Genomic DNA, 14,644 nt, shown 5'->3' with positions numbered 1-14,644 from the left:
TAAATGCAAAAAAAGAAAAAAAAAATTAAACTGTCATTTTTTCAAATGACAGAAAAAAAAAATGTCTCTTTAAGACGCTGGGCGGGACTGACGTTTTGACGTCACTTCCGCCCAGCAGAGATATGGGGATGGGTGGGGGCGATTTTTCCCTCAGTCGCATCCCCACACAGGTGCCGAACTGTCCCGATCGCCTCCACCGCTACCAACGGCTCCGGTAAGCGGCGGAGGGCGCGGGAGAGCGGCGGGAGGGGGGGGGCCCTCTCCCGCCACCGATAACGGCGATCTCGCGGCGAATCCACCGCGGAGACCGCTGTTATCGTTTACAGGACCGTCGGCACTAAAGATGGATACCTCAGTTGTGGCAGCAGCTGCTGCCGTTACCGAGATATCCATCTTTAAAGTGCCGCCGTTAAAATACGTAAGGCGGACGGCAAGTGGTTAATAAACGTGGGCTACCAGGCCCTTAACTATAAATGCCTGTCTGATGTGGACTCACTACACAAAAATGCATCTACCACAGAGCTGAACAATCCCCCATGTCAATGTCACTATATATATATATATATATATATATATATATATTTCAGGAGTTGACAAACCAAATAAACCCCCACTCTGGCATGAATTTGACTTTAAAGGAGTTGTAAAGGAAAACATTTTTTTTGCTCAAATGACTGTTAACAGGGTATAGAGACATAGGGCCAGATTCTCGTACAGCGGCGAATCTATAGGCGAGTGTAACGTATCCGATTTACGTTACGCCTCCGCAACTTAGACGGGCAAGTGCAGTATTCTCAAAGCACTTGCTCCGTAATTTTCCCGCAGCGTAGCGTAAATCGGCCGGCGCAAGCCCGCCTAATTCAAATGTGGAACAGGGGAGCGTGTTTTATGTAAAATAACCATGACCCGACGTGATTGACGTTTTTCACGAACGGCGCATGCGCCGTCCGTGGACATATCCCAGTGTGCATTGCTCCAAATACGCTGCAAGGACGTATTGGTTTTGATGTGAACGTAAATTATGTCCAGCCCCATTCACAGACGACTTACGCAAATGACGTAAAATATTCAAAATTCAACGCGGGAACGACGTCCATACTTAACATTGGTACGCCGCATGTACGCCACCAGATAGCAGGGGTAACTTTACGCTGGGAAAAGCCTAACGTAAACGGCGTATCTGTACTGCGTCGGCCGGGCGTACGTTTGTGAATTTGCGTATCTAGCTGATTTACATATTTCTAGGCGTAAATCAGCGTACACGCCCCTAGCGGCCAGCGTAAATATGCAGTTACGATCGGACGGCATAAGAGACTTAAGCCGGTCGGATCTAATAGAAATCTATGCGTAACTGATTCTAAGAATCAGGCGCAGAGATACGACGGCGTATCTGGACATACGCCGTCGTATATCCTTTGTGAATCTGGGCCATAATAGTTAACCGATTCCTTTTCAAAACGATTTAAAAATAGATCAAAATCAATCATTTAATGTACCTGTAGTTTCAGTTTCGTTTTTGCATGTTATCCTGCCTCTGTGCTGTATAGAGCCATAGAGAAGTGATGGTTTGGAAAACGAAACTAGAAGCTCCCAGTACTGTGGTCCAAAGGAAACAGACAACCAGGAAGTGTCCAGAACAGAGCAGAATTACAGCAACATCAGAGCAAAAATGAACAATGAGGACATGAAACCAGGACTGCAGTAAGGTAAAGGAAGCCATTTAGCTAAAAAAAATTCCTTTAGTGACCCTATAAATCAGACTCTTGCAGTGAACTTTTTCCCAACTGGGCACAGGGTTGCTTTCTTTTATACACTGTATTTGTGCACACTTCAGTTTTCCAGTTATGTACCAGTAAATCAAATCACTTTTATTTTATTTTAGTTGCAAGTGAATGGGTCTTCAATGTAAACATAACTGCTCCTTGCAAGCTATGCTAAGTAGAGTAAAGAGTTTATTATGTTGAGAAATTAGTGAGAATACTTTTCTGACATTAAGGGATGCTCCTTCACATTGGCATAGAGCCCTGTACAGTGCAGAGAGCCATTTGTTTATATTTTTAGAGTGGAGTGGAGCTGGGTGCAAGCAACCCAAATAAGTCAATGGGGGTGCAGCGGCTGCACGGACTCATACAAGGCTGTACATATGTTCCTGCCTGTCTGTCAAACTTGGCTGTGTGGGTGAGTGTGTACAGCCTCTATGTCTTCATTTACTTATATAGGCTGCTTACATGCAGCCATATGCTACTCCAATAAAGATAAGCACACGGACTTTCATGTCTGTACGGGGCTCTGGAAAGCATTGTTTTTCTCTTCCATTGAGGGAAATAGAAATTCAGAAATAGTAACGACATTCAAAAGTAGTCCAACTGAGAAGTAGATAACAGCCACTGCCAGAATTTTTGGGGAACCGTTTGTACCTTATGCCCTGTACATGCGATCGTATTTTCCATCAAAAAAAGTTGGATGTGAGCTTTTGATCTAAAATTCCAACCGTGTGTATGCTCCATTTAACATTTTCTGTCAGCATTTCCGCCAGCAAAAGATTGAGCGCAGGTTCTCTATTTTTCCGAAGGAAAAAGTTGTTGTCGGAAAATCTGCTCGTCTGTATGCAATTCCAACGCACATAAAAAAAGCATGCTCAGAATCAAGCAAAGGAGCCGAACTGCCTATTGAACTTCATTGACCTCGGCTCATTGTACGTCACCGCGTTCTTGATGGTCGGAATTTCAGACAAGATTTGTGTGACCGTGTGTATGCAACACAAGTTTGAGCCAACATTCAGTCAGAAAAAATCCACGGTTTTCATATCGGAATTTCTGATCGTGTGTGCAAAATCCAAATCTGAGCCAAAAAAGGCAAAGCCCTAGCAAGACAGGGCAAGTGCCATGACCAAGGTGTGAAATAGGATCAACGTAGTACTCCAGACCAGTAGAGAGCAATAGGTGCCATTGGGGAGTGCTACCTGAAGAACACTGAGCCCGAGCCAGTGACAGGCTGTGTGAACCACCCATCAATCTACCAAATACAGGTGGACCACCACATTTACCTGAAAGGGATAAAAATACACTGATTGCTGTGATGACCAATGTGTCACTGTCAGGGTGTTACATGGGATCAAAACAAAAGCTACTGGACAGACAAATCTGCATACATTCAAATGAAGACATCATGGAAAAATGTTGTCAGTGTTATCAACAATAGGAGCTTAAAGAATAGTGTCTCCAAAACTATCACCGTGCTATCAAGCCTGAAAGAGTGTTATTTGTGGCAGAATGTAAAAACAACTGGTCAGTATTTCATGCCAGTATCAGCAGCAAAGTAACCGAGGAACTAGCAACACTTGTTGCTGTTAATAATATTGCCCAATGGTATAGAAAGGAGGGGACCTGAGGGAATGGACACAAGCGGAGGAGTACTTTGGGTGTAAGCCATGCCTATATAAATCGTTGTGCACTGTGCAACTGGCATTACAGCGGGATGGAGCATTGAGTCAACATCTCAAGAAGAGAAGAGGGAAGAAGGCGACGAGGAAGACCGGGCCCCCGCTAGTAAAAGAGCTGCAAGAAGATAGCGGTGGTGCCTGGCAGAAGGAAGAAAGCACTGGAGAGCGATGGAGAACCGGAGAGCGTGGAGAAGGCCAGGAGAGCAGGAGAAAAGGCCGGAGAGTCGGAAGAGACCCCCGGACCTGCCTAATAACTTACTTTAAAAACCTGTGAAGTGTTTTTTTTATTAAACTTTTTTCCACCAGGTGAATGGGTAGGGGTACGATGTACCCCATACTCATTCACATTGGGTGGGGGGCCAGGATCTGGGGGCCCCCTTATTAAAGGGGGTTCCTGGATTCCGATAAGCCCCCCACCCACAGACCCCGACAACCAGGGTTGTCGGGAAGAGGCCCTGTCCTCCTCAACATGGAGACAGGGTGCTTTGGGGTGGGGGGGCCGCAGGGCACCCCCTGCCCCAAAGCACCCCCCCATGTTGAGGGTATGCGGCCTGGTACGGTTCAGGAGGGGGGGCTCGCTCATCCCCACCCCCTTTCCTGACCGGCCGGGTAAGGGTCTGGTATGAATCTGGGGGGGGGACCCCCACGCCGTTTTTTCGAGGTTCCCGTTAAAATCCATACCAGACCTAAGTGCTTGGTATGCTCATGGAGGGGAACCCATGCCGTTTTTTATTTGAAATTTGGCGTGGAGGTCCCCTTCATGATAACAGCAGCGAGACTTCCCTCCCCTCTCCAAGGTCATCAAATCCGCAGCTAAAAACGCAGTGGATCCGCTGAACAGCTGATTGAGAAATTGGCAAAGAGAACGGAGCTCAAAAACGCAACACACAAGTGTGAATCCGGCCTAAGAGCTGAAAAAAAGCGCAAAAAGTCTTTCTCATGAACTAGTTATGGCAAACTGTGTTTTTTATTTTATTTTTTTAAGATGGATGCATTCTAAAATGCACAGAATATAATCTGGCTATTAACATCTACAAGTAATAACACCAGAGATGGTTGATAAAGGGAATATCCAACTACCTTAGGGGATCAGATAGGATTTTTTCCCCATTGGAGAAAATTGGATTTTGCTTTAAGGGATTTTTTTTTGTCTTCCTCCATATCAATTGTGGGTAAAGGGTTCTGTATAACCAACCCCCTTTTCAATTTAATAATTTATTACTTTAACTTTTTTGGTTGGTTAAAATAGATGTACGTGTGTCTTTTTTTTTCCAACCTGACTATCTATGTAACTGTGAGGTAGAAGAAATTAAAATGATAGTAAACAAGTTTATTACTATGTACACAATTTACTCTGAAAACTTACTCAAACTAGAACTACACTTTTATAAAAACATAATTTCGAAATGGACAAACTTAAAAATGTACAAAACGCAAACTGACAGATCCTCTTTAGAGACCAGAGATGTCTAGCAATGTCCTGCCATCTCTCACCTTAAAGGGTTGTCATTCCTGTGGTAAGTTGTGACTCACCTCCTGCACAGACGCTGGACGGCTCAGCAGCTAAGATCTCAATGCAGGACTTCTTTAGGATCTGAAAGAAGATGCAGTTCTTAGTTGGCATGCAGCATCAAGTAGAGAGAATGGTGTGCCAGGCAGCTACTGTTATTACAAGGCAAATGTCCTAATCTTTCTCTGACTGCTCAAGAAACAAAGTTAACCCCTAAATGGCAAAAGGACGGGGATATATATATATATATATATATATATATATATATATATATATATATATATATATATATATATATATATAGTACAGACCAAAAGTTTGGACACACCTTCTCATTCAAAGAGTTTTCTTTATTTTCATGACTATGAAAATTGTAGATTCACACTGAAGGCATTAAAACTATGAATTAACACATGTGGAATTATACATAACAAAAAAGTGTGAATATTTCATATTCTAGGTTCTTCAAAGTAGCCACCTTTTGCAGCAGACACATCTCTAGAACTGTTAAGAGGAGACTGTGTGAATCAGGCCTTCATGGTAGAATATCTGCTAGGTAAACCACTGCTAAAGAAAGGCAACAAGCAGAAGAGACTTGTTTGGGCTAAAGAACACAAGGAATGGACATTAGACCAGTGGAAATCTGTGCTTTGGTCTGATGAGTCCAAACTTGAGATCTTTGGTTCCAACCCCCGTGTCTTTGTGCGACGCAGAAAAGGTGAACGGATGGACTCTACATGCCTGGTTCCCACCGTGAAGCATGGAGGAGGAGGAGGTGTGATGGTGTGGGGGTGCTTTGCTGGTGACACTGTTGGGGATTTATTCAAAATTGAAGGCATACTGAACCAGCATGGCTACCACAGCATCTTGCAGCGGCATGCTATTCCATCCGGTTTGCGTTTAGTTGGACCATCATTTATTTTTCAACAGGACAATGACCCCAAACACACCTCCAGGCTGTGTAAGGGCTATTTGACCAAGTAGGAGAGTGATGGGGTGCTGCGCCAGGTGACTACCTCTTGAAGCTCATCAAGAGAATGCCAAGAGTGTGCCAAGCAGTAATCAAAGCAAAAGGTGGCTACTTTGAAGAACCTGGAATATGAAATATATTTTCAGTTGTTTCACACTTTTTTGTCATGTATAATTTCACATGTGTTAATTCATAGTTTTGATGCCTTCAGTGTGAATCTACAATTTTCATAGAAAATAAAATAAAGAAAATAAAGAAAACTCTTTGAATGAGAAGGTGTGTCCAAACTTTTGGTCTGTACTGAATATATATAATACATAGCAGGAAAATCTGTGCCTCATCTGTGCATCCTGACTCCCTTCATCCCCTCCTTGTGCCCCCCAACTCCATACTCCACCCACCTTGTGCAATCCCAGTCCATCCCCCACCTTATTGTGCAACCCAACTTCATATACCCCTCTTTCCCACAAAGCTCACTAGTAGCTGAAGTAGTTCCAGGTCACAACATGTGAGTTTGCAGTGGTCCTGGGGTTTTAAGGAGGACATGAGAGAAAGAAGAGTGATCAGAGCCATCCTCAACTGCATTGGCCATTGCACTACCACACAGTCAATCAGAGCGCACCATTAGCCACTCTGACCTAGAACCACCCAGCCCTAACCCGCAGCCTATGCGGGAGAGAGAGAGGAGGGAGCGCACTGCTGACAGGACAAGAATGGGAGCATACACAGACTGATAACCCACCTCTTCTCACCCCAGAACTAGTTTTGATTTTGCACCCCCTAAGACTTCTGCACCGAGGACAGCCAACCCTGTGGCCCCATCCACGCTGTACCTTTGGGTTTTTTGTTGCAATTTATCAAACAGAAATAACAAAATCCTTTCAATGGTATATTTAACAGACCAAAAGAGAACAAATAATTAAGGTTCATTATTGAGTTTTACATACACTTTGGGAGGAACGAACACTAGGCTTTATTTTTACCAGTTGCATAGGCTGCTTTGGTGGTAGTTTGTAGTGTCTACCAATTGTACAAGCAAGCACACTACACTATACGCCATATGAATCTTTACTCACTGAATCAATAACGCCTTGCAAAGCTTGAAATCCACCCACCACTGGGAACACGTGATCGATGCTGTCTGCAATTGTTGCAAGCTGGAAAAAAAGAGAGCAAGTCAGTATATACTGCCAAATATTTATTTTAAAATTAGAAGTATTGTTTATTAATGTTTACAGCATTACAAATTTGGTACATACAACCAAAGGAGAACAAGGAAGAGAAAACAAAACAAAACAAGTGTTACAGTGTTGCTAGTCATCTAATGTACAAAAGAGGAGTAGCGTTATTATGCAGAAAGGTTATATACAAAAAAAACATTTAGAAGGCAGTAGAACTCCCACTCTAGCCTTAATACTGTAAAATACTGTAAAAGATTATAGTGAGTTAACCACCCTGTAAGGCCCCGTACACACGACCGGATCGATCCGCTGGGATTGATCCGCGGATCAGTTCCAGCAGATAGATCCGGTCGTGTGTACGTCCGAGCGGACATTTTCAGGCGGATAAAAATCCAGCCGACGGAATCCCAGCGGATAAAAATTTCTTAGCATGCTAAGAAATCTATCCGCTGGAATCCAGTCCAGCGGACTGATCCGGTCGTCTGTACAGACTCACCGGATCAGTCCGTCCGCTCCCATTTCTCACATGCGTCGAAGTATTTACCTTCCAGGGTCGCGCACGTCGCCGCGTCATCGTCGCGGCGACTGCGCGGCCACGTCACCGCGTGTGTACAGCCATCGGATCCAAATCCGCCAGAGGATTTATCCGCTGCAAACGGTCCGGCGGACCGTTTCCAGCAGATATCCTCTCGTCTGTACGAGGCCTAATACAATTCAGATAAATCAAAGTATTAAAGACAATAGGCATAATAAATTGAGAAGGTAGCTACAGTATAACAATCTGGGCATTACCAAATCAAGCAGGGCAAGACACGGAGTGGCCAGCCATGCCTCTCAAAGGGCCAGATCCACATAGATGTAGAACGGCGCAGCGTATCAGAGATACACTACGCCGCCGTACCTTACCTGGCGCATTTTCGAATCTTCAGCGAGTTCGCGCCGTAAGTTACGGCGGCGTAGTGTATTTTTTTGGCGGATTTGAAATTGGGCGGGTTGGGGGCGGGTTTCATTTAAATGAAGCGCGTCCCCACGCCGAATGAACTGCGCATGCGTCGTCCCGAAATTTCCCGCCGTGATTGTGCTAAATGACGTTGCAACAATGTCATTTTTTTAACTTAGACGTGACTTACGTCCATCCCTATTCACGGACGACTTACGCCAAAAAAAAAATTCATATTTTGACGCGGGAACGACGGCCATACTTTAACATGGCAAGTCTATCTATACGCCGCAAAATAGCAGCTTTAACTATACGCCGGAAAAAGCCGACTAGAGACGACGTAAGAGAATGCGACGGCCGCGCGTACGTTCGTGGATCGTCGGAAAAAGCTCATTTGCATACCCGACGCAAACTCCACCCAGCGGGCGCCAAAGTATTGCATCTGCGATCCGAAGGCATACGAAGCCATACGCCTGTCGGATCGAACCCAGATGCCGTCGTATCTTGGTTTGAGGATTCAAACTGAAGATACGACGTGGGAAATTTTAAAGTACGCCGGCGTATCAGTAGATACGCCGGCGTACTTGCTCTGTGGATCTGCCCCAAAGTTTATCAAATTTGCCTGGACACCCACGATCTGGATAAATGAAGCGATCATATTGCAAAATGGTTCCCATATTCCATCTCCAATCCTCTGTAGCCAGGGGCCTTAAGTGCTTGCCTCAGAGAGGGCTTCTAGCAGGAAAGTGTCTTAAATGACACTGTCCTAAATTCCCAAAAGGTTCTGTTTAGGGTTGAGTTAAGAGCATTGGTTTGTGCAGCCTATTGCATTAGGGTGTGCACCCCAAAGCTCAAACACATATGCCTTTCTCTGCATCCTCAGCTGCATGGGAAAGTGAATGAATGAGAAGTGCTTTGTGCTGAGCTGCTTCCTGGTCATTCACAAATTGAAGCATAGTAAACACGTACTTGGTAAGTAAAACACTTTACTTTGCTTCAGCTATGAATGAACACAGTGAGTGTGTTCACTATGTTCATTTGAAAAAGGAAGGGGCTGGTAAATGACGTATTGCATTGACTAGCACTTTTCCCTGCTTCCCATCCTGAAACATCATCTAAACAGCGAGGGGGAGGGGAGGGAAGTCAGCAGCACTTTGGGGGTGGGGGGGGGGGGGGTGCAACACAGAGGGAAGCCAGGGCAGAAGGGGAAATGGGCACAGCATAGAAGTACTATAAAAAATAAAATAGAAAAAGTGCAGCGCAAAACTCAAATATATAAATGATACTGGTATACTCAAACACCAATACCATAAGTGTGAATATAAATATGCAGAAAAAAAAAAAAAAAAAAAAAAAAAAAAAAAAAAAAAAAAAAAAAAAAAAATATATATATATATATATATATATATATATAAAAAATTAAATACAATTCAAACAAACAGTCCAAAAGTCCATAAGTGTCAGAAGATGAGTGAATTAAACGAAAATAAATCTCCACCACGTGACAATCCACCAAAATTTTGAAGTGATCCCTCCACCGTTGTAGATGGCTACTCTCACCTTCATATATGGACCACTGAGTTAACAGATGGTCAATAAAGCAAATCAAATAGGCAGGTCATGAACAGGAACCAGGCTGATGTATTAGATCCTCATAAGACAACCAAACCGCAAAGGACAGGTGCATGTAAAGAGATAATCACATACTAAGTGCTCACTGTTGCAATGTGTGGATTTATTCTTTAAAAGAAGCAAAAGTCAGGCTACTCACATTTGGCCAGACAAAAAACGGCATGAAGTAACAATCTTTAGGAATGAACAGCAGATGAGCGACGTGATGTTTCAGGCTCCTAAACCACCGGACGCGTTACGTTATATCAACTTCCTCAGCGGGGCGGGGCCTGTTGCGTCGCTTTCCTGTCTTTAAATAGCTGCTCATTGTCATAGGGACAAGCATCAGAATGGTGTGTGGGGCCTGACGACGAATCCTGAACAGCTGATTGTTCAGGAAATGATGCAAACAACGTCAGACCATCCAGCATACTGTTCAAATGTGTGCAACTTTATTGTTCACACACACATGGTATAGAACTAGAATATCGCCATCTTGTGGACAATTTAGAAAATTGCATCCGAATGTTAATTTTAAAATAATAATAAAATTAATCAAATCGCTCAAAGCTGTCCATGTACAAACATTGCTGTAAAATCTATATTTTTCTATAGTAACATAATAAATCTTTACATGATACTGCATAATAATCTAAAAACTTTTCAATTAAAAACATATAAACCATTTTATTATTACATTATCAATATAAAATCCCCAGTTAAAATTAATATTAATATTTAAAAACAAAGTTGCTATTTATTTGATATGAAACAATTCAAATCGAAGTCCACATTTAACCCTTCAGGGGTGAGAACCTTTGCCTCAAATATCCAAAAGGATTCTCTCTGGCTGATGTGGCGTGTGTAATTACCTCCCCTCCAGTGTCTATTTACCTTCTCCAGACCCCAAAATTTTAGACATTTGGGATTCTTGTTATGGTATTGCTTAAAATGTCTTGAGACACTGTGATAACGAAAGCCATTTTTTATATTGTTCACATGCTCGCCTACTCTCACCGCCAATGACCTTGAGGTGCGGCCTATGTATTGTAGGCCGCAGTCGCATTCTAACATATAAACGACACCCTCAGTGTTGCATGTGATCAAATTTTTTATAGTATAGGACTTCTTAGTGGAAAAAGAAGTAAATTCTTTGCGTTTTTTTATATTGAATTTACATTGTTTGCATGATTGGCATCTTCCACAGGCATAAAAGCCTGATAAAAAATTAAAAATCCTATTCTCTTTAAAAGGGGGAGGAGGATCTATGACTCCAGGGGCGACAACGTCTCTTAAAGAGGGGGCTTTTCGATAAATAAAACGTGGGTGGGCTGGTAGGACAGTCCCCAAAACCTTGTCCTTCTTAAGGACTTCCCAGTGTTTATTTACAATCTTTTCAAACTGCCGATACTGGATGTTATAATCCAGGACAATTTTGAATTCAAAATTTCCCTCTTTCGTCACCTGTTTGTTGGAGTCCTGTACTAAATCAGCCCTGTTGAGGGAACCCACTCGTGATAGTTCATTTGTAATGACATCTTTGTTATAACCCTTTTGTTGAAACCTGTTGACCAAGACTTTGGATTGTGTAAAAAAGTCAGTGTCAGAGGTGCAGTTCCTTCTGAGGCGTATGAACTGGCCTCTGGGAATGTTGCAAAGCCAGTTTTTATGGTGACAGCTGTCTAAAGGGATATACCCGTTTCTGTCAGAGGGTTTAAAATGATTACGAGTGTTAAAAAACTTTTCTCCTTTAAAAATTTCCAAGTCCAGGAACACAATCTTTTCACTGCTGATATTCCATGTGAGTGAAATATTTTGAGTATTGCTGTTTAGTTTTGACATAAACGTCTCCAAACTGGACAGATCTCCCTCCCATATCATGACTAAATCATCGATATAGCGTTTGTAGCATTTGAGTTGCATGGGGGGGTCTTTGAAAATAATTTCATCCTCCCAAGAGGTAATTACCAATACCCCATGACCTCATATGGGGGTACTACATATGGTAATCCTCAACATAACAGTTACAGAGGCAAACCTAATTATCCATCTACATCGAGAGGAGGGTACTCCCAAGATGGTGGATGGGGAGAGGACTATCGTTACCATGATAACCCCATACCTGTTAATAATCGGTTTGCCCCATTGTCCAACAGAGAAGAAGTGGAGGGGGGTTTTTTAGGGAACCCGCCCCAGTGGTGGGGCCCCTCATTAACCACCCCGACTGGAAACAGGGGGGGAAAAAGAAGGGAAAGAGAGGGAAACGGGCAGGAAGAAGAACGATCAAAAAAACAAAAATCCCACTAGGCACTGGTATATTCAATATCAGTGGGATTACGTTGACGGATGAAGAATTGCAGGTTTTAGACAAAGGCCTGAAATTCGCCCCTGTTAGGAATTTTAACAAATTTCAGACGTATGTAAATGTATCGAAATTTGTGAGAACTCTTAATATTAAGAAATATTTTTTATCCAAACCGGCAGAAAGATCTTCTTTAATTCCAGTAAGCACTTATTCCACTTTGAGGAATAAAAGTGTCTTTAACCCTTCTAATCATGACTCCAAGCATATTGACGTGTTCAAAAACATGGTCCTAAGTGATTTGGACCAGATGAAGGTAAGAAAAATTAAACAACCCTCCTTCATCAAAAAAGGTATAGCGTCGTTGGAGTCTAAGAAAGAAGTGGTCATCCGTCCATCGGATAAAGGAGGAGGTTTGGTTATAATGTCCAAGCAATTCTATAAAGACGAGATGCAACGTCTATTAGGAGATGCTGACACTTACAAACTTCTAAAAAGTGACCCTATATTTCAGTATAAACAGGATCTCACACTCTTAGTCAAAAAGGGAATAAAAAGAAAAGTCCTTTCTAAAAAAGAGGCTGAATACCTCGACCCCAGTGCTTGTCGCACACCTATTATTTACTTTTTACCCAAAGTGCACAAAAACGCTACCCAACCGCCAGGGCGGCCGATAGTCAATGGTATTGACTCAGTTTCTTCAAGGCTGGGTCAATACATTGACTATTTTTTGAAACCAATCGTCTCTGGAACTAAGTCTTTTCTCAGGGATACTAAACAATGTATCCAAACTTTGGAGAAAATAACATGTACCCCTGAAAGTCTGCTTATTACAGCGGACGTAAGTTCGCTATATACTATTATTGACCACACTGATGCTGTTGCAGCAGTTAAGTGGGGCTTGGCACAGTCTGATCTGTCTTCTAAACATAGAAAGTTCCTCCTGCAGTGCCTTGAATTTTGCTTAACAAAGAATTATTTTTGGTACGACAGAAGTTTCTATTTACAAGCGAAAGGCGTCGCTATGGGCGCGAAGTTCGCCCCTAGCGTCGCCAATCTCTTCATGGCACTATGGGAGGATGAAATTATTTTCAAAGACCCCCCCATGCAACTCAAATGCTACAAACGCTATATCGATGATTTAGTCATGATATGGGAGGGAGATCTGTCCAGTTTGGAGACGTTTATGTCAAAACTAAACAGCAATACTCAAAATATTTCACTCACATGGAATATCAGCAGTGAAAAGATTGTGTTCCTGGACTTGGAAATTTTTAAAGGAGAAAAGTTTTTTAACACTCGTAATCATTTTAAACCCTCTGACAGAAACGGGTATATCCCTTTAGACAGCTGTCACCATAAAAACTGGCTTTGCAACATTCCCAGAGGCCAGTTCATACGCCTCAGAAGGAACTGCACCTCTGACACTGACTTTTTTACACAATCCAAAGTCTTGGTCAACAGGTTTCAACAAAAGGGTTATAACAAAGATGTCATTACAAATGAACTATCACGAGTGGGTTCCCTCAACAGGGCTGATTTAGTACAGGACTCCAACAAACAGGTGACGAAAGAGGGAAATTTTGAATTCAAAATTGTCCTGGATTATAACATCCAGTATCGGCAGTTTGAAAAGATTGTAAATAAACACTGGGAAGTCCTTAAGAAGGACAAGGTTTTGGGGACTGTCCTACCAGCCCACCCACGTTTTATTTATCGAAAAGCCCCCTCTTTAAGAGACGTTGTCGCCCCTGGAGTCATAGATCCTCCTCCCCCTTTTAAAGAGAATAGGATTTTTAATTTTTTATCAGGCTTTTATGCCTGTGGAAGATGCCAATCATGCAAACAATGTAAATTCAATATAAAAAAACGCAAAGAATTTACTTCTTTTTCCACTAAGAAGTCCTATACTATAAAAAATTTGATCACATGCAACACTGAGGGTGTCGTTTATATGTTAGAATGCGACTGCGGCCTACAATACATAGGCCGCACCTCAAGGTCATTGGCGGTGAGAGTAGGCGAGCATGTGAACAATATAAAAAATGGCTTTCGTTATCACAGTGTCTCAAGACATTTTAAGCAATACCATAACAAGAATCCCAAATGTCTAAAATTTTGGGGTCTGGAGAAGGTAAATAGACACTGGAGGGGAGGTAATTACACACGCCACATCAGCCAGAGAGAATCCTTTTGGATATTTGAGGCAAAGGTTCTCACCCCTGAAGGGTTAAATGTGGACTTCGATTTGAATTGTTTCATATCAAATAAATAGCAACTTTGTTTTTAAATATTAATATTAATTTTAACTGGGGATTTTATATTGATAATGTAATAATAAAATGGTTTATATGTTTTTAATTGAAAAGTTTTTAGATTATTATGCAGTATCATGTAAAGATTTATTATGTTACTATAGAAAAATATAGATTTTACAGCAATGTTTGTACATGGACAGCTTTGAGCGATTTGATTAATTTTATTATTATTTTAAAATTAACATTCGGATGCAATTTTCTAAATTGTCCACAAGATGGCGATATTCTAGTTCTATACCATGTGTGTGTGAACAATAAAGTTGCACACATTTGAACAGTATGCTGGATGGTCTGACGTTGTTTGCATCATTTCCTGAACAATCAGCTGTTCAGGATTCGTCGTCAGGCCCCACACACCATTCTGATGCTT

The 14,644-nt window shown here is 42.2% G+C and overlaps 1 protein-coding gene across 3 annotated transcripts in view; it reads right to left on the bottom strand.

The window, feature by feature from the left end:
• The window catches only part of ANTXRL (ANTXR like), a 198,702-nt gene that overhangs the window by 88,617 nt on the left and 95,441 nt on the right, over positions 1–14,644 (bottom strand). For all 3 annotated transcript variants that reach the window (XM_040320826.1, XM_040320825.1, XM_040320827.1), the window contains exons 8-9: positions 6,999–7,079; positions 4,976–5,036 (exon numbers count right to left, since the gene is read on the bottom strand). In XM_040320826.1, the coding sequence (XP_040176760.1) occupies positions 4,976–5,036; positions 6,999–7,079 (142 nt within the window). The remainder of the gene's footprint in view (positions 1–4,975; positions 5,037–6,998; positions 7,080–14,644) is intronic.

Source organism: Rana temporaria, chromosome 8 (genome assembly GCF_905171775.1).
Source record: "Rana temporaria chromosome 8, aRanTem1.1, whole genome shotgun sequence".
NCBI classification, from domain to species: Eukaryota; Metazoa; Chordata; class Amphibia; order Anura; family Ranidae; genus Rana; species Rana temporaria.
This window is presented reverse-complemented; position numbering and strand designations above follow the sequence as displayed.